This window comes from Triticum urartu, chromosome 2, assembly GCF_003073215.2.
Source record: "Triticum urartu cultivar G1812 chromosome 2, Tu2.1, whole genome shotgun sequence".
NCBI classification, from domain to species: Eukaryota; Viridiplantae; Streptophyta; class Magnoliopsida; order Poales; family Poaceae; genus Triticum; species Triticum urartu.
Window position 1 is genome coordinate 190,474,720 of NC_053023.1, and position 24,497 is coordinate 190,499,216.

General features: G+C 49.0%; 1 protein-coding gene and 2 non-coding genes across 3 annotated transcripts; all 3 read left to right on the forward strand.

The window, feature by feature from the left end:
* Positions 1-14,137: 14,137 nt before the first annotated feature.
* On the forward strand, positions 14,138-16,648 carry LOC125536688 (vacuolar protein 8). The gene is made up of 2 exons (XM_048699935.1): positions 14,138-16,208; positions 16,309-16,648. The coding sequence occupies exons 1-2, from the start codon at positions 14,548-14,550 to the stop codon at positions 16,421-16,423; spliced, it is 1,776 nt and encodes a 591-aa protein (XP_048555892.1). The 5' UTR covers positions 14,138-14,547; the 3' UTR covers positions 16,424-16,648.
* A 1,724-nt stretch (positions 16,649-18,372) lies between these two features.
* TRNAG-UCC lies at positions 18,373-18,444 on the forward strand. The gene has a single exon. It is a non-coding gene; the product is annotated as a tRNA-Gly (tRNA).
* Positions 18,445-20,089: 1,645 nt separating this feature from the next.
* On the forward strand, positions 20,090-20,161 carry TRNAG-UCC. The gene has a single exon. It is a non-coding gene; the product is annotated as a tRNA-Gly (tRNA).
* Positions 20,162-24,497: the final 4,336 nt, after the last annotated feature.

The window sequence follows — 24,497 nt, forward strand, 5'->3', positions numbered from 1 at the left end:
TCCACCAAGTAAACCAACTAGCATCAACTACAAGGAGTAATGAACACTACTAGCAACCCACAGGTACCAATATGAGGTTTTGAGACAAAGATCGGATACAAGAGATGAACTAGGGTTTAAGACGAGATGGTGCTGGTGAAGATGTTGATGGAGATTGACCCCCTCCCGATGAGAGGATCGATGGTGATGACGATGGTGATGATTTCCCCCTCCCGGAGGGATGTTTCCCCGGCAGAACAGCTTCGCCGGAGCCCTAGATTGGTTCCTCTAAGGTTCCGCCTCGAGACGGTGGCGCTTCGTCCCGAAAACTTCCTCCTGATTTTTCCATGGCAAAAGACACCTTATACCAGAAGATGGGCATCGGAGGCCTGCCAGGTGGCCCATGAGGCAGGGGGCGCGCCCAGGGGGGTAGGGCGCGCCCCCCACCCTCGTGGACGGTGGCTGGCTCCCCTCTGGTACTTTCTTCGCCCAATATTTTTAATATATTCCAAACAAACTTCCATGGAGTTTCAGGACTTTTGGAGTTGTGCAGAATAGGTCTCTAATATTTTCTCCTTTTCCAGCCCAGAATTTCAGCTGCCGGCATTCTCCCTCTTCATGTAAACCGTATAAAATAAGAGAGAAAAGGCATAAGTATTGTGACATAATGTGTAATAACAACCCATAATGCAATAAATATCGATATAAAAGCATGATGCAAAATGGACGTATCATGCATCCAAAATCCTTTAAACCAGTTTTGCCACACGAGTCCACTATATCTTCCTATATGTCGTATTCTTTTGCCGTTGTAAGCAAATTTGCATGTGCCATCTCTAATTTTCAAAATAAACTTCTCTTTTGTGTGTTTGTTTCGCTCGCGGAGCGGTGAGGGGTGGCTAATATTTTCCATGCTAGATGTGTTGTTCTCAAAATGAGTGTTTATTCACTTGTCATTGCATGAGAGTAAGGCAAAGGTATTAGGGATGCCCAGTCCCGAAATGCAAAAAGAACTGAATTTACTTTATGTTGTCAAATAATAAATTCCTTGGAAAGTGTTGGTAGGGAGGGCACCCGCGGATACGGTTAGCCATGGAAAGTGAAATTTATGGTGGAAAAAGGAATAAACTTTATTTTCAGTTTGGGAACCGCCAATGATTTATCAATGCATGGAAAGTATTGGGAACTCTACGTCGTTTTCGTTGGTGGGATGGATACACCTCCCAAAATGTTTTTATCTCATTTTTTCGCTTTGAGCTCTGACACCTCTACAAATCCGTACTTCCCTCTGCGAAGGGACTTTCTTTTACTTTATGCAATTTTTATTTTGAAATTTGAGTCTACATCTTCTCTAATAAAAAGCACCAACTAGGAGGCAATATGATCGTGCTCAAGTATTGGGTGTATTTAATATTCGAATGTGTTTCATGAATGGATCAACGTTTGAGCATGATGGGCTAGGGATAACTTATTTTAGCATTGATATTTTGAAAGACATGGTTGCTTGTTGATATGCTTGAGTATCTAAATTATTATGTCAAAACTAGACTATTGCTTTGAATCACATAAAAGTCCAAATGTCCATGCTATAAAGAAAAGAATATGATATGACTTGATGAACAGCACTCCACATCAAAAAAATTGTTTTTTATCACTTACCTACTCGAGGACGACTAGGAGTTAAGCTTGGGATGCTGATACGTCTCCAACGTATCTATAATTTTTGATTGTTCCATGCTATTTTATTATCAATCTTGGATGTTTTATAATCATTTTATAGTCATTTTATATCATTTTTTGGTACTAACCTATTGACATAGTGCCCAGTGCCAGTTCCTGTTTTTTCCATGTTTTCTACAGCGCAGGAAATCAATATCAAACGGAGTCCAAATGGCACGAAACTTTATGATGAGTTTTTATGGGCCAAAAGGAAGCATATGGGCCCTGGTTGCACCTGGGGGGTGCCCCGCGAGGGGCATGTCGGTGTCAAAACCGGCGGATCTCGGGTAGGGGGTCCCGAACTGTGCGTCTAAGGTCGATGGTAACAGGAGACAGGGGACACAATGTTTTATCCATGTTCGGGCCCTCTATATGGAGGTAATACCCTACGTCCTGCTTGATTGATCTTGATGAATATGAGTATTACAAGAGTTGATCTACCACGAGATTGTAGTGGCTAAACCCTAGAGGCCTAGCTTGTATGGTTATGGTAATGTATCTATCCCCTGGACTAAGTCCTCCGGTTTATATAGACATCGGGAGGATCTAGGGTTACACAAGGTCGGTTACAAAGAAAGGAATATACATATTTGGTCACCAAGCTTGCCTTCCATGCCAAGGAGAGTCCCATCCGGACACGGGTTCAGTCTTCAGTCTTTGTATCTTCACAGCCCATCAGTCCGGCCCATGGCTAACAGGCCGGACGCCCGAGGACCCCTTAGTCCAGGACTCCCTTAGTAGCCCCTGAACCTGGCTTCAATGACAACGTATCCGATGCGTAGATCTGTCTTCAGCATTGCAAGGCGGGTTCCTTCCTCCGAACTCCAAGATAGTCTTCGGACATATCGACGTGTCTGGACCTATAACACACACCACACACAACCGTAGAGAGAATATAATATTCCATGAGTCTAATCCGCTGACAACTTTTCACAACATGACATCACGTCTGCCCGGTCACTATATCGAACAGTTTTGTCTTCCAACCCGTGTTTCAAGATGCGATTTCCATTGGCACGTCTTGTCAAAGCAGAGATCGTGTCCCCTTATTACGGGATCCTCATCAAATACGGGCGCGGGTAACCCAATTGTGTTGTTTATACAGCCCATGGGAGTAAGCGAATTTCAAGGTGAGTGGGGAGGCATTCAACATTCACTGCCTTTATAAGGATATAAGAATCCCTTTTCTTCACCCACGCCTTCTCTCTTCCTCTACCCTTCCACTCTTGAGCTCCAGCGCCCAAGTTCTCATCTGTTTCCCACTCGAGCAAGAACCCAACCATGTCCGGATCCGGAGGTCAAGGCAAGTGGATGGCCTCCTCCGTCAAGGAGGAGGACGTCGCCGAGCTTCGGGCGGGCGGGTATCTGGCGAAGGGAATCGCCCACCGCCTTCCAGCCCAGGGACAAATCATTCCCACGCCGAAGCCCAACGAGAGGGTAGTATTCATCCCTCATTTCCTCCGCGGGTTAAGGTTTCCACTCCACCCCTTCATCCACGGGATGATGTTCTACTACGGGATAGACTTCCATGACCTATCCCCGAACTCCTTTCGCAATATCTCGGCGTTCATCATCGTGTGTGAAGCCTTCCTCCGCATCCAACCCCACTTTGGGTTGTGGCTCAAAATCTTCAATGTGAAGCCGAAGGTGGTGGATGGCCAGCACGCGGAGTGCGGAGGTGCCATGGTGAGCAAGCTGGCCAACGTCTCCTGGCCAAAAGGCACTTTCGTGGGGTCTGTCAAGGAATGGCAGAAACAATGGTTCTACATTACAGAACCCCGCGATGCCACCTGGGCCGCAGTTGCCGAATTCAACTCCGAGCTCCCATGGGACTCACCTCCTGGGTTGAGAAGAGCCCGAACTGGTGTTCGTTAGACGAGCTGACAGCGCTGCAAACGCGCATTCAAAGCATGGTGGACAAGGATGTCAAACCTGTCGATGTAATCCAGGTGATGCTAGTTCGCCGAATTCTCCCCTGCCAAAGCCGAAGTCACTCTCTATGGGAGTTTAATCCAAAGAAGCACCAAACCCTAGAGAGGCTCTTCGAAACAACCCATGAAGATGCTTGAAAGTTGCTCTTCAAGGGCAACGAGACACCGCCGGCCACAACATCGGACCCCGGGTACAGCGTTAATCGCTCCGCCAGCAAGGTAAATCTTTACGGTATCCCGTACTTGCTTGTTTCAAGGATTATATCTAAGCTTTTATTATCATGGCTTCTTCAGGAGTGGGTGGAGAAGGCAAAGCGGATCCAATGTCTGACTCCGCTGCCTGGAGAACCGGTCATCCCGCGTTTAGCGAAGATGCTAGTGCCGGCGCCCTATAAGGTGCTGGAGAAGAAGGCCACAAGGAAGGCCAAGGGGGTCCGGAGTGGCCCCCGCCGCAAGGGCGCTTCGGACACGACGTCCGAAGACAAGACCCGCTCCTCCGCCGCCGAATACAACGACGATGAGGAGGAGGAGGAGAACAACCCTCCCCCTGATGAGGGGAGGAAGAAGAGGGCGGATTCCACAAATCTGGAGGCGGAGACGTCCAAGAAAGGGAAAAGCTCCCTTGCGGACAACTCCTCGTGGGACATCGACAATAGTCCGGAGAGACGCCCCCGCACTAAGCCTCGGGCTGCATCGTAAGTGCTAAAACTCATATCCACCCATAAACCAAGTCTTTCCTCTTCGTTGTATTGATATAATTAGTTATGCTATTACAGTCCAGCCCACGACAGCTCCCAGCGATCCTCATCACGAGGTTCGCTGGACTCAAAGGCGATGGCGAGCGATTCACCGCAGGCCGCTCACTCCCCCAAGGCCAAGGACATGATGCGGAGGTGCTGTCCTGAAGGACTGTTCCAGGCGGGGGAGAGGCTCATGAGGCGCTAGAAGGTGAAACCCCCGTCGCCGAACACCAGGGGAATCAATCCCCATGGAGACTGGTGGGGAGGGCCGTATTAAGTTCGGCCCTCAGCCGGACTCAATTCCGGAGAGCGATGCGGCTTCGGAATCCGGCATGGAACCTTCTTCAAAAGAAGGGGGATGCCTATTCCGCCGGTGACCCCTGTCCAACCAGGGGCACCAGACAATCTGCTGGAAGCGCTACGAGGAACTTCCATTGTGGATGAGCACCGTGTCCTTATGGGCACGGTAATTGAAAGGGTTCAGTCCGCCAAGAGTGGACTAACCGAAGCCTGTAGCAGCCTGCTGACAGGTTTTGAGGTAAGCAACACAAAGAAGAGAAAATCCCAATGTAGACAGTATCCCCTGAGACACTGTCCGGTGTTCGGAAAGAAAAAGCCGGACAGAGGATCAATCTCCTATTGCAGGAAACTACTAAAATTTTATAAAATGTAAACACAGGCGTCGCTATTGGCTGCAGCCTCGCATACTGCCAAAGTCTCCGGACTGAAGCAGTGGCGGAGGCCGAGGAGGAGCTAGGCCAGGTGAAGAGGCAGCTCCAAGAAAAACAAGGTAAGTAATAACCTGTTATGTGTATTCGAAAAAGGTAAAATGATCTGCAGTGACCGAAATGCCATGATGTGTACAGAGGCGACGACCGAGGTCGAGTCCCTGAAAAAGGCCCTGGCCGAAGCCGAAGGGAAGGCTGTCAAGGAGCAGGCCGCTCGGAAGAAGCTCAAGGGCCGGGTCAACGAGGTCCAACAGGAGCTCGAGGACGCGGTTAAGAAGTGCAAGGCCTTGGAGTGCGATGCGTCGGTTCAAGAGACCGAACTCGCCAAGGCTCGTCAGAGTGCGGAGGCAGCCCGGAATGAGGCCCAGGGCGCCCTCCAGGAGATCCAGGAGGCCAGAAAGATCGAAGCGGGTAAGGCATTCAATATGCAAAGCAAGAATGTGAAGATGAAATATCGTTTACTAACCCAGGTTCGGAGTTCCCCAGGGGCTTTTACTGATCTGCCATGCAGTGTGGCTGACGCCGCAGAGTTCTTCCGAGCCGAAGAAGGGAGCTCCATGGAGAAGCTGTTCTGGTCGCAATATCTTGCGCCAGAACATCCGGTGCCCTTCAGCGATCAGCTAAAACAGCTGGTCCAGCTGCATAGGGTGGCCGAACTGGCCATGAAGGATTTAATAATCCGGTTGTGGCCAGCCGAAGCTATACCCAGCAGTTACTTCGGCCTCGTGAAGTGACTGGTGGGTGCTTGTCCTCGGCTGGACGTCGTCAAGCGGTCCGTCTGCATCGAGGGCGCATGTCTGTCCTTCTCCTATTGCAAGGTCTGGTGGGCGAAGCTGGACGCTGTCAAATTAGTGACCGAGGGGCCGCCGGAGGGCAAGGAGCACCGCACACCCGAGCGATACTTCGGCAATGTCTTAGAGGGGTCCCGCATTGTTGAGGATCATTGTGCGAAAGACACTATCTTTGAATGAATGTATTCGAGCTCCCTCTACCTTGTATGATAAAAAAAGTGATTGTGTAATACAATGCTTGTTATGTTTTTAAATGTTTACTTCCTGTGCGGTCGTGTTGTATGAAATCTGAGGGTTAAGCACTCGTCGGCTTCTGCCCCCACTTAGGTAGTACGGGGGTCTTCGGGATGGAATCTAAACAATCTTGATCCAATTAGATGGTCCTTGAAGGAGTTGTTTAGCGCAACGAACCAGGCAACCAGACTATGCGGCTGTAACACCCTCACTTAGGCATAAGAGTTCGATAATAAAAACATGGGCGTAGCCCCTAGTATCCGAACTAGAGTGCTATAAGCGTCTGATCGGGAAGTATCAATCCTTCGCGTAATGCGGAAGAAATCTCCAACGATTTGTAACCTCTGAACAGCTGACAGGCTCTCGCCGCATCATGACAGTCAGTTTTCAGCTTTCTCTACTGAGGTGCTCCTTTGGATAACCCAAGGCACAATCGCAGTAGTTCTCCCTTTACTACCTTAGCCGATATAGCGGAACGTAAGGTAGCAAGCACAGGAGCCGGGCAACCCAACTATTGACCAAAGACATGATTCGGAGCCAATGCATACAATGCTAAATTCGGGGTGCCGAACTATACTTATATAAAGTGTTCGGACTTTTGTTGCCATAATGTGGGGTGCTATGAAGCCCCTGGCGAACATCAAACATACCAAAGTGTATGGGTGCTACCTGATAGGGTTATCCACAGGGGAGCTAAGAGAAAAAAGAGAAAGAAAACAGAAAAGGTAAAAAGGTAAAAAGCTAGGGTCCTAAAGCTCCAGCCGCAAACTGTTCTCATTGTAATTTAATTAGTACATCAAGGCACATTGATACAGGTAGTGCGATAAGCAACATGCTATTTGACATGCCGAAACCAAGGGAGAGCTGCATGTGGGTCCTAAAAAACAGGTAGAGTTATCATTAACGGAATCACCTAAAAAGTCCCCCATATGTATGCGTTTCTCGCTGTCTTGGTGTGTTTATCCTTCAAGAGGACCAGATATAGCCAGTCGCCCCAAAATTTAATCCATGGTTGTCATGCCCGATCACTTTTGATTGCCGGGATCATCCGACCAGTATCCGTCACGGTGGCTCAGCCGCACTGGTCCTAGACCCAATAATTGATCAGGTAGAGTTATCGTTAAGGGAGAGCTGCATGTGCTCTATCCGTCACGGTGGCCCATTTTTCGCTTTGTATCCTGATAGAGCAGATTGAGGCTGCTACATCCGTCCATAAGGATGCGAGTCAGGTGGAACCCATCAATTATTGGGTCTAGGACCAGTGCGGCTGAGCCACCGTGACGGATATTGGTCGGGTGATCCCGGCGATCAAAAGTGATTGGGCATGACGACCATGGATTAAATTTTGGGGCGACTAGCTCTATCGTGTAGATGTCCTTGAGCGCACGCTTGCGCTCCCTCTTGGGGATGTGGGTAGCGTATATCATGTTCACCGTTTTGACCTGAGGGGGAAACTTCTTCTGTCCCCCTATGTTCGGTTGCTTGGGCTCTTCGTCATCGTCCTTGCTTTGCGATCCCTTTTCCCTGTTCTCGGGGTTTAATTTGCCAGCCTGTTTAAAAACCCGGCAATCTCTATTTGTATGATTGGGTGGTTTGTCCGGGGTGCCATGAATCTGGCACAGACGATCAAGTATGCGGTCCAAGATGGATGGGCCTGAATTGTTCTTTTGGAACGGCTTCTTCCACTGACCGGACTTAGAGCCACTGAATTTGGCATTGACCGCCGTATCCTTGGTGTTGTCAGTGTTGTTTCGACGCTTGTATCTGTTGCGTCGAGACTTGTCTTTGTTATTTTTAACTTCAGAGGTACCGGCGTCACTTGCATTGTTTTTGCTACAGGCCAACCAACTGTCCTCGCCCGCACAAAAGTGGGTCATGAGTGCTGTGAGGGCCGCCATGGATTTTGGATTTTCTTGGCCGAGGTGGCGAGCGAGCCATTCATCGCGGATGCTGTGTTTGAAGGCTGCTAGGGCTTCAGCATCCGGACAATCGATAATTTGGTTCTTTTTAGTTAAGAACCTAGGCCAGAATTTCCTGGCAGAGTCTCCGGGCTGTTGAACTATATGGCTTAAGTAATCAGCGTCCGGAGGTCGAACATGTGTACATTGGAAGTTATCGAGGAAGGCCTCTTCCAAGTCCTCCCAGCTGCCAATAGAATTTTCAGGCAGACTGTTGAGCCAATGCCGAGCTGGCCCCTTGAGTTTTAAAGGGAGGTATTTGATGGCGTGGAGGTCATCGCCGCGGGCCATATGAATGTGGAGAATGAAGTCTTCGATCCACACCGCGGGGTCCGTGGTTCCATCGTATGATTCTATATTCACGGGTTTGAACCCTTCTGGGAATTCATGATCCATGACCTCATCAGTGAAGCAATGAGGGTGTGCGGCGCCTCTATATCGGGCCGTATCGCAACGTAGCTCTGATGGAGTTCGTCTGCGGTTTTCATCCCGCGCATGACTAGGTTTGTCACGTCCGAATAGGTGGCCGTCGTCGCGTGTCGAGGCGCGTCCTCGCGATCCGTAGATTGATCTGGTATGTCATGCTTTATTGTTCAGGCTTTCCCGGAGGTCATATGTATGGTCGTGGGCTAATTTACCTCTACCTGTGTGATGAGGCGGGGCGGGCTGGTGTTCGGCGTGAGTTGCCGTTTTGTCCCGACCACGTGGTGGTCGGTCAGCCGCATTGTACGATGGTGGTATGTATTCCGGTGCCTCCTCGTCAAACTGAGGTAGCAATTTGCGCTTTGGGTAGCTTTTGGTTGGGCACTTGAGGACATATTCTTCGGCTTAGGACATTGGTCCATTTATTATTGAGCAGATCTTGGTCAGCTTGAAGCTACTGCTGCTTCTTTTTCAGGCTCCTTGCAGTGGCTATTAGCTGGTGCTTGAAGCGGTCCTGCTCAAGAGGTTCCTCAGGCACGATGAAATCGTCGGTGTCGAGGCTCACCTCATCCTCGGAGAGCGGAAGATAACTTCTGTCATCTGAGTCTTTATGTGTGTCCTGTTTAGCAGGGCTAACCTGTCCATCTTCCCGTTCATCTTATTCATTAGCTATTTCAACGGGGTCTTAGTTGTCTTCGGCACCTTCTGGAGTTTTATCTTCTCTTGTGCCGGTGTTGCTGTCTTTACTGCGGCGTGACTTTAGCGCGGCGTCGTTGACGCCGGCACTTGGATTGTATTTCGGAAGGTTTATCCTCAGCTGGATCTTCCTTGTCATCGCCGCTGTTCTCCTTTGGTGCATCCACCATGTATACATCATACGAAGAAGTGGCCGTCCAGCGTTCGGTGAACGGCGGGTTCTGGGCCTCTTCTTCTCCGGCATCGTCATCCATACCGTCGATGTCCTCGGAGTCGTAATCAAGTGTGTCGGACAAATCCTCGACTGTGGCTATGAAGTGGGTGGCGGGTGGGAAGCAAAATTCTCCACCGTCAGCCCCTAGTTCGGACCGGATAGAGTTTGGCTGTGAGTCCTCCTTCAAGGACATGTTTTTTAATGAGTTTAGCATGTCGCCCAAAGGCGAATGCTGGAAGATGTGTGCGGCGCTGAATTCGAAGATCGATAAATGATCAAGTTTGGCGTCCGCGGGCTCACATGGTTCGGAACTTACGGCCAGAGACGAGTCCGGAGTTCCGGTGGCACAGGTATCATGTGAGATCAAGTCTATATCGGCTCCAACGCCGAGGAATCTGTGGCCTCCGTGGCGGGGTTGAGCTTCCCGTCCTTGGATGGCGCAGTCTGCTCCGGATCTAAAGCCAGAGCGGTTACGGGAGCTGTCTCCTGGGTGCAGTCCGATGACAGATTTAGGCCATGTCTCTCAGGGTGACCAGGAGTGGTAGTCGCGGTCTCGAATCCAGTGAAGATCAAGTCTCCACGGATGTCCGCAACGTAGTTCAAGCTCCCAAATCTGACCAGATGGCCAGGGATGTAGCTTTCGATCTGCTCCAGATGGCCAAACGAATTGGCCCGCAGTGCGAAGCCGCTGAACACAAAGATTTGTCTGGGGAGGAAAGTTTCTCCTTGGACAGCGTCATGACGATTGAAGGGGCCATCAAACCTTTTGGCGACAGCACAGTGGAACTCTCAATGAAAGCACCAATGTCGGTGCCAAAATCGGTGAATCGGGTAGGGGGTCCCGAACTATGTGTCTAAGGTCGATGGTAATAGGAGACAGGGGACACAATGTTTTACCCAGGTCCGGGCCCTCTCTATGGAGGTAATACCCTACGTCCTGCTTGATTGATCTTGATAAATATGAGTATTACAAGAGTTGATCTACCACGAGATCGTAATGGCTAAACCCTAGAGGCCTAGCTTGTATGGTTATGGTAATGTATCTACCCTCCGGAATAAGTCCTCCGGTTTATATAGACACCGGAAGGATCTAGGGTTACACAAGGTCGGTTACAAAGAAAGGAATCTACATATTTGGTCGCCAAGCTTGCCTTCCACGCCAAGGAGAATCCCATCCGGACGCGGGTGCAGTCTTCGGTCTTCGTATCTTCATAGCCGATCAGTCCGGCCCATGGCTAACAGGTCGGACGCCCGAGGACCCCTTAGTTCAGGACTCCCTCAGGGCCCAACCCACCAGGGCGCGCCAGGAGGCCCTGGCGTGCCCCAATGGGTTGTGCCCACCTCGGGTGCACCCCGAACCGCCTCTTTGCTCTATAAATACCCCAAAAATCCCAGAACCCTAGGGGAGTTGACGAAATATTCATCCAGCCACCGCAGAGTCCAGAATCACCAGATCCAATCTAGACACCATCACAGAGGGGTTCACCACTTCCATTGGTGCCTCTCCGATGATGTGTGAGTAGTTCTTTGTAGACCTTCGGGTCCTTAGTTAGTAGCTAGATGGATTCATCTATCTCTCTTGATCCTCAATACAATGGTCTCTTGGAGGTCCATATGATGTAACTTTTTTGTGATGTGTTTGTTGGGATCAATGAACTTCGAGTTTATGATCAGATCTATGTTTTTATATCCATGAAAGTATTTGAGTAATTTTTATCTCTTTTATGCATGATCTCTTATAGCCTCGTATTTCTTATCCGATATTTGGGTTTTGTCTGGCCAACTCGATCTATTTATCTTGCAATGGGAAGAGGTGCCCCGTAGTGGGTTCGATCTTACGGTGCTTGATCCCAGTGATAGAAAGGGAACCGACACGTATGTATCGTTGCTACTAAGGATAAAAAGACGAGATCTATATCTACCGCCATATAGATAAACGGATCTTGTCTACATCATGTCATCGTTCTTATTGCATTACTCCATTTTTCCATGAACTTAATACACTAGATGCATGCTGAATAGCGGTCGATGTGTGGAGTAATAGTAGTAGTTGCAGGCAGGAGTCGGTCTACTAATCTTGGACGTGATTCATATGTAATGATCATTGCCTGGATATCGTCATAATTATTTGAAGTTCTATCAATTGCCCAACAGTAATGTGTTTACCCATCGTTTGCTATTTTTCTTGAGAGAAGACACTAGTGAAACCTACGGCCCCCGGGTCTTATTTCTCACATATTTGCCTTTGCGATCTACTTTTTCCTTACTTTTATTTTCAGATCTATTAAACCAAAAATACAAAAATACTTTGTTGCACTTTATTTTATTTGCGATCTATTTATCCAATCTATTACAATCTTTTTACCGTCACACACCAATTTCTGGCGCCGTTACCCGAAAGGGATTGACAACCCCTTTAACACATCGGGTTGCGAGGTGTTGTTATTTGTGTGCCGGTGTTGTTTACGTTGTGTTGCTTGGTTCTCCTACTGGTTCGATAACCTTGGTTTCATAACTGAGGGAAATACCTACCGCCGTTGTGTTGCATCATCCCTCCCTCTCTGGGGAAATACCGACGTACTTCCAGCTGCCATCAGTAATCAACACTACTAGTCACCCACAAGCACCAATCTATAGTTCCGGTAACAAGATTGAACACAAGAGATGAACTAGGACTTGAGAGGAGATGGTGATGTTGAAGATGTTGATGGAGATTGCCCTCCCCAAGATGGGAGAGTTGCTGGTGATGATGATGATGATTTCCCCCTTCGGGTGGGATGTTCCCACGGCGGAATCGCTCCGCCGGAGGGCAAAAGTGCTCCTGCCCAAGTTCCGCCTTGAGACGGCAGCGCTCCGTCCTGAAAGTCCTCTCCTTATTTTTTTTCTAGGTCAAAATGACTTATATACCAGAAGATGGGCACCGGAGGTGGGCTTGGGTGAGCACAACCCACCAGGGCGCGCCTGGGCTCCCTAGCGCGCCCAGGTGGATTGTGCCCACCTGGTGGGCCCCTCTGGTAGTTATTTGCTCCAATATTCCTAAAGTAATCCATAAAAAATCTCCGTGAAGTTTCAGCTTGTTTGGAGTTGTGCAGAATAGGTGGGCTGACGTAGCTTTTCCAGGTCCAGATTTCCAGCTGCCGGAATTCTCCCTCTTTGTATATACCTTGCATATTATGAGAGAAAAGGCATTAAAATTACTCCAAAAGCATTGTTATGGATAAAAACATTATAAATAACAGTAAGAAAACATGATACAAAATGGACGTATCACAGTCAGCGAACACGGCGGCTCAGACTGCCAATGATTTGATCCATAGAGAAAATAGGGCATGGCGATAGGAGCTTGTTAAACAAACTTTCATCACCCCTGATGCGGCGACCATATTAAACATTCCTTTGCGGCAAGGAGGGGGCAAAGATTTTTTCGCTTGGGCACATGAGAAATCAAGCATTTACTCTGCTAAATCGGCGTATTGAGCTCTCGTGAATTAAAAAAAGTGTTTGGCTCTAGACGAGGGGAAAATTACCGGTACTTTAGTGGATCAACAACAGATGTGGAATGCTATTTGGAAACTCAAAGTAATCCCCAAAGTGTGGGTTTTCTGGTGGCGTGTGATGCAAGGCATCATACAGGATGAATGCACCTTGTAGCATCGCCACATAAGAGAAATCAACACCTGTAAGAGTTGTCTCACCATGGATGAGGACTTGGAACATGCCCTTCTGCTTTGCTCTCATGCCCGCTGGTTTTGGGAGGAAGCCCGACTGCTCTTTGACATACACGTGCCACGGCTCCGTCCTCAATCATGGACAAGGGATATCTTATGCGATCAGAGTTTTCCTGAAAACGACAGAGCGATCATTGTCGCAGTGATGTCGGCCGTTTGGATGTCTCGCAATCGCTTGACGCATGACCTGGAAAGGATAGATCCAGCCAGCTCAGTGAGAAGGATCAGAGAGACCTAGCTCTACTTGAGTTGCCACGGTAGCAAACCTCGACGTTGTACGGTTATGGCTGGCGACCCCTAGATGTTTTTCATATCGAGATCAATACAGACACTGTAGTTCATCTTGATGATGGCAACGCTGGAGCGGGGGGTGTCGGGCCGCTCTTCTTCGAGATTCAAGGGTGCATGGTGTAAGTCGTTCCTAGGAGTCACAGACCCCCTCATTGCCGAGGCCCCTAGCTCTCAAGGAAGGAGTTATCTTCGCTACATTATGAGGCCACACACATATGATCACGGAAACCGACTGTTTAGTTGCAGTTAACCTTTAGAATTCTCGCTACATTGGTCGATCGGTGATAGCACCAATTCTCATTGAAATTGGAGAGCTTGCTCTTAGTTTTACTTCTTTTAATATTCAACATGTAATAAGATCAGCAAATGGGTCCTGCACATCTCTATGCTAAGCGCGGTTGTACGGTTAATGTGACCAAGAGCTGGTTAGACAATACCCCTTACTTCCTGACCGGTAGCCTTCTAGCCTCTTAGTTGATTGTTCGGTGAATGCATTCGTTGAATAAAGCTCTCTCAAGTTCCTAAAAAAAATTGGAGACACTCCAAAAAACTTGGCCAACATTTTGCACCACGTTACAGTAGCATCTCCGTGATTTTTTTTTTTTTGAAGTAGCATCTCCCAGCATTTTTCGTACGTGTAGCATTGCTGGGCATGTCACGCGATCCTAGTTCGTAGACCCCCGGGGCCCTGCTTACATTCCTTCCGTGGATCGTCCTTCGCTTCTTCTCCGCCACAGCGCACCAATCCCCAAGCCTTCGTCCTCACTCCTCACGCGGCCACAGACGCATTTCCCCAGAGGAGTCCGACTGCATCCACAGTCCGCGCTCGTGCTGCGCCCACGTCCGAGGGACCCACCACCGGCCCCGCCTCCGCCTCCATAACTCCATTAACTACCTTGAAGTCGAGCTTGCCTTCAAGAGTCGAGCCATCGCCAGTTCACCATCTTGCAGTTACAGTCGTCACACTCCCCCGCCGTCTCCGCATGCCACAACTAGTAATAGCTCCACCGCCTGTTCTGCTCCTCGTCCCTTTCTTGCTTGCTCGATGCAACGGCCGGAATTGACGACGACGTGGTAAGGGTCTGCGCGTGAGCTGAGCTGAGCTCGTCGGAAGAATGGGAGAATTCGCGGCGGCGGGCGAGGCGGGGAGCCAAGAAGCGGAGCAGGACGAGCAGGGGATGCTGGCGACGGCGCTGGACGCCATAAACTCGCTCATCTCTGCCTCCTTCTCCGCCTCCCTCTTCCCGCTCAAGTGGCAGCTCGTCAGGGACAGGTTCAACCGGCTCCACGCCGGCCTCGCGGACATCACCGTCATCGCGGCCTCCGACGGCGAGGAGAGGCACGAGGCGTTCGATGGCCTCCTACGGGACGTCGTTGGCGCGGTGAGGGAGGCGCGGGAGCTGGTGCCGCGGAGCCAGGGGCGGCACTACGGAGGCGGCAAGCTGCGGCTGCGGAGCGACCTCGACGTCGTCGCGTCCACGCTCGACACGCACCTGGCGCGGCTCGACGAGATATGCGCCTCGGGCTCGCTGACGCGCGCGCGGGCGCTCGTGGTGCCGCGGCCGTGCGCCGGCGCCAGCCGCGAGGACCTGCGGTTCTACGTGCGCGACATCTTCGCCAGGCTCCGGGTCGGCGGGGCGGAGATGCGGAGGGAGGCCGCCGCCGCGCTCAACGAGGTGCTGCGCGACGACGACAAGTGCGTGCGGGTCGTCGTGTCCGACGTCGCCGACGGAATTGGCCTTCTCATTGGGCTGCTCGAGTCCGCAGACGCTTGCGTCCAAGAAGAGGCCCTGGACGCCATCTCGGTGATCGCCGGGTATGACGCTTCTTGCAAGGGCGACCTTGTCGGCGGCGGCGTCATCGCTCCGGTGATCCGGGTTCTTAACACGGGCGCCGGGACGGCGGCCAAGGAGAGGGTGGCGCGGGTGCTCAGCAAGCTCACGGAGAACGCCGACAACGCGTGGGCCGTCGCCGCGCACGGCGGCGTCACGGCATTGGTCAACATCTGCTCCGACCACCGTGCCAGCGGCGGCGAGCTCGTGTGCGCGGCGTGCCGTGTGCTGATGAGCATCGTGGGTGTCGAGGAGATAAGGAAGTACATGGTGGCCGACGCCGGGGCGGTACCGGTGCTCGTGTCGCTCTTGCAGGACCCCGCGGACGAGGGGGCGCAAATCCAGGCAATGGAGCTCCTCGCGGCGATCGCCTCCGGAGACAACTCATCCAGGGAGGTGGTGCTCCAAGAAGGCACGGCCGAGTCCCTCGTCCGCGCGCTGGACCCGGGCATCCCGCGCTCCTCAAAGGCACGGGAGGTGGCGCTCCGCGCCATCGACGCTCTCTGTTTCTCGTCGCCGGACTCGATCGACCGGCTCATCGGCGCCGTCTTCCTCAACCGCGTGCTCTTCTTCCTCCGCAACGGCGACACCACGCTGCAGCACTGCGCCCTAAAAGCAGCACACCGGCTGTGCCACGTGTCGGAGGAGACCAAGAAGGCGATGGGGGACGCCGGGTTCATGCCGGAGCTGGTGGGCATCGTCCAGGCGGCCAAATCCCTGGAGACGAGGGAGATGGCGGCCGAGGCGCTCTGCGCCATGATGTCCGTGCACCGCAACCGGAAGCGCTTCGTCCAGGATGACCGCAACGTGGCGCAGGTGCTGCAGCTGCTAGGCCCCGACGAGGAGAAGCCCTCGCCGGCGAAGCGGTTCTTGCTGTCGACACTGGTGCATCTGGCGGACAGCAACTCCGGCCGGAGGAAGATCATGTCATCGGAGCACGTGAGGTAATCACAGCATCAAGACGAAAAAAATTCTCCCTAAAATTCTCGACTTCTGAATGCATTGACGCTGACAACATTTGCTGGAACCTTTTACGAATGTCAGGAACCTCGAGAAGCTTGCAGAGACCAACGTGACGGACGCCAAGAAGATCGTGAAGAAGCTCGGCGGGAGCAAGCTGAGGAACATGTTCCATGGCATTTGGAGCCTGCGACCTTGATTGTGTCCGGCACCAGTTCTTGATCGTGCCGTCTGCATGGGTAGCTAGCACACATGTTCACTCCATATTTTGTTACAGTGAATGAACGAGTGAATCTCTCCAGTGTAATTCGAGTGCTCGGCGATGTGTTGCTCCTGACGCAGCACACACCCTGATGCCCACACGCGCTGGCACTCTCCTCTGTACATTGCCCGTCGCTGTGAAATAAAAGTATAATCATTCAAAGCCGTTCCGCAATGCAGGAGTGTGTCCACTCAGCGATGAGATGATTTCAGCGGGTCACTGTATCACTAGAATGGCAAATCGGTCGATCCGAGTCGGCATCTCATGGTAGGGCCGCCTGCGCGTTATGATGTCGCCTTTTTCAGTACCACTAGCACCGGCGCAGTGGGGATCGGGAGCCTGCCTGCCTGGCCGGCGTACTCTACCAACGCCGATGAGTTATGACGATGTGCTCCGGTGATCGCAATAAGTTGGCCGCTTTCCTCTCTTTTTTCCCCTACTTATTGCAACCGAAGCCGTGGATGATGGATCGATCGGCATCTGGTCCTCTGCTCTGGATCACCTCCGGGGCACTGCATGCTCGGGCGCTGGCCCCTCTGGCTGCAGCATGCAGCTGTGTCTCTGATCATGGACCCGTGCAGTACTCAAGATGTACTCTGGTCAAAGGAGGACGAAGCAGATTATGTGCCTGAATATACTGTAATGCTGAATTGCCGATGGATGTTTAGTGCTCCTTTACGCTGTAGGTTGGTTCGTACTCCGTACTGCTTGGATCTGTTGGTAAACAACGAGAAAAACGCAGCGCTGCGGTGGAACCAGCGAGGTGTTCCCTTTTCATCGCAGAATCCTGCTGGTACCTTTATTTGCTGTGTGTTGTTCATACCTCGCTCTCGAGGCTAACTGACTGACTGAAAGCACACTAACCTTATTATTTGCTAGCATGATGGCTGCATTTCTTGGCCTCTGCCCCCCTACAATCCAAACAAGCCAACCACACGGCTGTTACCTGTATCCGTATTCTGGTCACTTGCTTCAGGTTTTGGACAAGCTCGTTCAGCGTGACCTGAGAACAGAAGGCGGGCCGAGTTGTTGTGAGTGGTGACATCTGACCGGTGGGTCTTTGGCACGAGTGTCAGGGCAACGGACAGTGCGTCTTCAAGCACGAAATCATCCATGTAGACTGAGCATTTCTCCTTTGGGCTTGAGCTAGTAGTTTACTACTACTACTTCACCTTGGTTAGTCAGCTGAGCTGAGCTGAGCTGGTCTACCTTTTCATGCAGACATGAGAAGTCGAGCTGCCTTTCCATGGAACCATCGGTAAGCAAGCAAGAAACATACATGGGGATTTAATTAATCTGGGACAGTGTGTCCTCGCTGTTTCATCGATCCGCTACTGCTGCTAGGCTTGGGCTGCGTCGTGGCATCGGTCCTGATGATAAGCAACATGTCTCCGAGGCAGTTGAGTGCCTTTCTGCAGCAAGCAAAAACGCTTTTTGGTTAGGCTGTCAACGCAGCAGCTAGTCCTAAAAATATGCTCGACTAGGAAAAACTGTGAGGTGATTGTTGAGTTAGGCTGTCTGCCTCGCCTGCATGTTGTTTGCTCTCTTCCCTATTTTTTTCTTACGAGTAGTTGACCACCTTAGAAAAATCTGAGCATTATCGTAGTACTCCCTCCGTTTCAAAATAGATGACTCAATTTTGAATAACTTTATACTGAAGTTAGTACAAAGTTGAGTCATCTATTTTGAAACAGAAGGAGTAGTTCCTAAAGCAAATTCACGACAAGAATGGCGAAATCTTAGTTGATGAGGGCATCAGTTGTTTTCTGTGTTTGCTATGTTTGTGTATGTGCACCGTAAGTGCAAAAAAGATTAGCTGATTCATGCTAGTGAAAAACAAGAATCACTCTGATAAAGAGAATTGCATCTTACTTTGTAGCATCATTGCGTCTGTAGTCCAACGGTTAGGATAATTGCCTTCCAAGCAATAGACCCGGGTTCGACTCCCGGCAGACGCAATTTTTTATTTTTATCCTCGATGAGGGCCGCTCTGAATCACACCAGGCCGTGCACGACCACATGTCAGGCCCAGCATCACACCAGGCCATTGACTTAACACCAGGCTGGCTGAGCAAATCCTCTTTGCCAACACTTCTAAACGTTTTTGTTTCATCCTGTTTTCTGACTTTTATGTGTTTCGGCCGGTTTTCTTACTTCAGCGGTTTTATCTTAATTTAAAAAATGTTCATGGATTTAATAAATGTATGAATTAAAAAAATATCCGTGGATTTTGATATATTCGTAAATTTCAACAAACTGCTCATCAATATGGAAAATATAGAAAAACATTTTTTTTAAAATATGTTCATGAATTTAAAAATATCCAAAAATTTAAGACAATTCATGATCCAAAATAATTACAAACTTTTAAAAAATTCATGAAGTTAGAAAATATTTCAAAATTGGAATATGTTCACAAATTTAATAAACATGCATGAATTTTAAAATTATCACAAATTCTAAAATGTTTATAAATTAAAAAAAATAAGAGGGAAAAAGGAAAAGGGTGTAATTATAATAAGACAGGAAATAAAATAATTGATTCAATAAACAAAACAAACGACAGAGAAACAAATAAAAACCGTCGGAACTTTTCCAAAACCGGGTTGAGGGTTCCCAATACCAGAGCTAAGATGGACTAGTCCTTCAGTGAACACACATGAGCAGTGGCGGAGCTTAGTGGAGATCAAGCTGGGCCATCGCCTCCTTGCCCAGGAGATTTGTTCATATTATCATGAATAAATTGCTTCATAGAAATCTGGCCTAAATCTGATGTTGGTTCCCCCCCCCCAGCCCATTTGCCCCTCCTAAGATGTGTCCCAAGCTCCGCCACTGCACGTGAGCAAGCACTACCATATTGCTCGCAATGATCCATACGTAGGATTTGCATCTCCCAGCGCTCGCTTAAGCAATTCGGCACATGAAGGATTAGTCATTTGTGTGGGTCAACAAGTAGTGTACTCCCTCTGTTCCTGAATATAGGGTGTATAGTTTTTGGCACGAAAATTAAAGAACACACATGGAGGGTAAATTTCACAAGTTTTGGGCAAGATTACACCTGACTAATTGACATGAGAAAATAGAGGACCTTGCCTAATATAAGGAAATGTAATCAAATCCCTAAAAAAATATCCAAACAAGTGATGCAACGTAATACACCTTATATTTCGGATTTTTTTCTCAAAAATCTATACACCTTATATCAAGGAACGGAGGGAGTATTATTTTCCTTCTTCTTCTTTTGTGTAAATTTTACTACCTCCATTCCTGAATATAAGACGTTTGGGCATTGTTGGTGTTTTAAATATTAGTTTGTCTTGTAATGTTCATCCACATATAGTTAGGTGAGTGTTTTCATTCTTCCTTTTGTTATTTCTTGATATAGTTAGTTGACCGCCTCAGAGAAAATTGAACACTTCCATTGTTACAAGAGAAAATTCAAAAATGAAAATAAGCTATTTGATGCCCTTATCAAATTGTTCCTGCTAACTTTTCCGGTGCGCATTCTGTAAGCGTGGGTGGATTTGCTAATTTATGGTGGTGGGGTAGAAAGAAAATATTAATGAGATTTTAAGGTGTTTCATCTGAAATTTAAACATCAATGCGTCTGTAGTCCAATGGTTAGGATAATTGGCTTCCAAGCAATAGACCCGGGTTCGACTCCGGGCAGACGCATTTTCAGTTGTAACTTGTTTCAACTTTTTGGAGTGCCACTGTTTTTTTATGTTATTATAGGAATGTTATGCTCCCTGACGGAAAATCTGTTTTTTGAAGTTGTAACTTGTTTCAACTTTTTGGAGTAACGTTATAGACGCATTTTCAGTAGGTATGGTAATTTGTTTCAACTTTTTGGAGTGCCATTGTTTTTTTATGTTATTATAGGAATGTTATGCTCCCTGGCGGAAAATTTGTTTTTTGAAAAGATGAGGCTATAGATGGATTTATGCGTATGCACAAGTAGGTGTCGCGGCCCAGCACGACTCGCTGTTGCCTTCACACACCTAGGGCTCCTCCTTCAAAAAAAAATCACAACGCTCACGATTTTCCTTTTTTGTTATTTTTCAGAACATGTTTTTAACGTTATTTTTTCCCCAAATGATTAGTGTCACATGTGTGACAAGAAGCACTCCGGCTCTAACGTTTTTATAACCAAAGTTGTCGTCCGAAAATGAAAAACAATAAAAAAACAAAACTAGAACTTGACATACAAACAAAAAGTTGTCATGCTTGACAACTAAGTTGTCATCCTCACATCACTAAATTTGCCATCACAAACATTTGGAGTTGCTATGTGTTCATGCCACACATGTGACACTTATCAGGGTCTTATTTTTTTTAGAGAAACCATTGCACTCTATTTCAAGTAATAATGTCCGAGGGGATACAAATGGCATTATTACATAAAGGTGGTGGCGAGGAAATAGACAAAACTAAGGATGGCACTTCGGCCCGAAAGCAACTTGATCCTGCTCTCATGCAACCCTCAGAAAGGAGCGTTCAGGGATCCTTGGTTGATACTGTTGGGGAACGTTGCAGAAAACAAAAAAATTTCCTACGTTTCACCAAGATCAATCTATGGAGTCAACTAGCAACAAGTGATCGGATGCATCTACATACCTTTGTAGATCGCGAGCGGAAGCGTTCAAAGAACGGGGATGAAGGAGTCGTATTCGTCGTGATCCAAATCACCGGAGATCCTAGCGCCGAACAGACGGCACCTCCGCGTTCAACACGCGTACGGTCAGCGTGACGTCTCCTCCTTCTTGATCCAGCAAGGGGGAAGAAGAGGTTGATGAAGATCCAGCAGCACGACGGCGTGGTGGTGGATGCAGCAGTCACCGCAACAGGGCTTCGCCGAGTTTCTGTGAGAGGGAGAGGTGTAGCAGGGGAGGGGGAGGCGCCAAGGCTTGAGGTGCGGCTGCCCTCCCTCCCCCCTTTATATAGGCCCCCTAGGGGGGTGCGCCGGCCCTAGGAGATGGGATCTCCTAGGGGGGCGGCGGCCAAGGGGGTGGAGTGCCTCCCAAGGCAAGTGGAGGCGCCCCTTCCCCTAGGGTTTCCAACCCTAGGCGCATGGGGGGCCCAAGAGGGGGCGCACCAGCCCACTATGGGCTGGTTCCCTCCCCACTTCAGCCCATGAGGCCCTCCGGAATGGGTGGCCCCACCCGGTGGACCCCCGGACCCTTCCGGTGGTCCCGGTACAATACCGGTGACCCCGAAATTTTCCCGATGGCCGAAACTACACTTCCTGTATATAATTCTTCACCTCCGGACCATTCCGGAACTCCTCGTAACGTCCAGGATCTCATCCGGAACTCCGAACAACTTTCGGATTACTGCATACTCATATCTATACAACCCTAGCGTCACCGAACCTTAAGTGTGTAGACCCTACGGGTTCGGGAGACAAGCAGACATGACCGAGACGATTCTCTGGTCAATAACCAACAGCGGGATCTGGATACCCATGTTGGCTCCCACATGCTCCTCGATGATCTCATCGGATGAACCACGATGTCGAGGACCTCCTAATCAATCCCGTACTCAATTCCCTTTGTCAATCGGTACGTTACTTGCCCGAGACTCGATCGTCGGTATCCCAATACCTTGTTCAGTCTCGTTACCGGCAAGTCACTTTACTCGTACCGTAATGCATGATCCCGTGATCAACCACTTGATCACATTGAGCTCATTATGATGATGCATTACCGAGTGGGCCCAGAGATACCTCTCCGTCATACGGAGTGACAAATCCCAGTCTCGATTCGTGCCAACCCAACAGACACTTTCGGAGATACCTGTAATGTACCTTTATAGTCACCCAGTTACGTTGTGACGTTTGGCACACCCAAGGCACTCCTACGGTATCCGGGAGTTGCACAATCTCATGGTCTAAGGAAATGATACTTGACATTCAGAAAAGCTACAGCAAACGAACTACACGATCTTTGAGCTAGCTTAGGATTGGGTCTTGTCCATCACATCATTCTCCTAATGATGTGATCCGTTATCAATGACATCCCATGTCCATAGCCAGGAAACCATGACTATCTGTTGATCAACGAGCTAGTCAACTAGAGGCTCACTAGGGACACATGTTGGTCTATGTATTCACACATGTATTACGATTTCCGGATAATATACAATTATAGCATGAATAATAGACAATTATCATGAACAAGGAAATATAATAATCATTTTATTATTGCCTCTAGGGCATATTTCCAACAGTCTCCCACTTGCACTAGAGTCAATCATCTAGTTACATTGTGATGAATCGAACACCCATGGAATTCTGGTGTTGATCATGTTTTGCTCTAGGGAGAGGTTTAGTCAACGGATCTGCTACATTCAGGTCCGTATGTACTTTACAAATCTCTATGTCTCCATTTTGAACACTTTCACGAATGGAGTTGAAGCGATGCTTGATATGCCTGGTCTTCCTGTGAAACCTGGGCTCCTTGCCAAGGGCAATAGCTCCAGTGTTGTCACAGAAGAGAGTCATCGGGCCCGACGCATTGGGTATGACTCCTAGGTCGGTAACGAACTCCATCACCCAGACTGCTTCGTGTGCTGCCTCCGAGGTCGCATGTAGATCCCGCCACAACACTTTGCTTGCAACTGCACCAGCTTACTGCCCCACCATTCAAAATATACACGTATCCGGTTTGTGACTTAGAGTCATACAGATCTGTGTCGAAGCTAGCATCGACGTAACCCTTTACGACGAGCTCTTCGTCACCTCCATAAACAAGAAACATTTCCTTGGTCCTTTTCAGGTACTTCGGGATATTCTTGACCGCTGTCCAGTGTTCCATGTCGGGATTACTTTGGTACCTTCCTACCAAACTCATGGCAAGGTTTACATCAGGTCTGGTACACAGCATAGCATACATGATAGACCCTATGGCCGAGGCATAGGGGACGACACTCATCTTTTCTCTATCTTCTGCCGTGGTCGGGCATTGAGCCAAGCTCAATCTCGTACCTTGCAATACAAGCAAGAGCCCCTTCTTTGACTGATCCATTTTGAACTTCTTCAATATCTTGTCAAGGTACGTACTCTGTGAAAGACCAATGAGGCGTCTCGATCTATCTCTATAGATCTTGATGCCTAATATATAAGCAGCTTCTCCAAGGTCCTTCATTGAAAAACACTTATTCAAATAGGCCTTTATGCTTTCCAAGAATTCTATATCATTTCCCATCAATAGTATGTCATCCACATACAATATGAGAAATGCTATAGAGCTCCCACTCACTTTCTTGTAAATGCAGACTTCTCCATAAGTCTGCATAAACCCAAACGCTTTGATCATCTCATCAGAGCGAATGTTCCAACTCCGAGATGCTTGCACCAGCCCATAAATCGAGCGTTGGAGCTTGCACACCTTGTCAGCATTCTTAGGATCGACAAAACCTTCCGGCTGCATCATATACAATTCTTCCTTAAGGAAACCATTAAGGAATGCCGTTTTGACGTCCATTTGCCATATCTCATAATCATAGAATGCGGCAATTGCTAACATGATTCGGACGGACTTCAGCTTCGCTACGGGTGAGAAAGTCTCATCGTAGTCAACCCCTTGAACTTGTCGATAACCCTTAGCGACAAGCCGAGCTTTATAGATGGTCACATTACCATCCGCGTCTGTCTTCTTCTTAAAGATCCATTTATTTTCTATGGCTCGCCGATCATCGGGCAAGTCAGTCAAAGTCCATACTTCATTTTCATACCTGGATCCTATCTCGGATTTCATGGCTTCCAGCCATTTGTCGGAATCCGGGCCCGCCATCGCTTCTTCATAGTTCGAGGGTTCACCGTTGTCTAACAACATGATTTCCAAGACAGGGTTGCTGTACCACTCTGGTGCGGAACGTGTCCTTGTGGACCTACGAAGTTCAGTAGCAACTTGATCTGAAGTTTCATGATCATCATCATTAACTTCCTCTCTAGTCGGTGCAGGCACCTTAGGAACATTTTCCTGAGTTGCGCCACTTTCCGGTTCAAGAG

What these genes read in the sequence shown, in the direction of transcription:
- LOC125536688 (XM_048699935.1), top strand. Translation starts at nt 14,548, where the DNA reads ATGGGAGAATTCGCGGCGGCGGGCGAGGCGGGGAGCCAAGAAGCGGAG. An exon ending in ATGTCATCGGAGCACGTGAG is followed by an intron (nt 16,209 to 16,308) that starts GTAATCACAGCA and finishes TACGAATGTCAG; the next exon opens with GAACCTCGAGAAGCTTGCAG.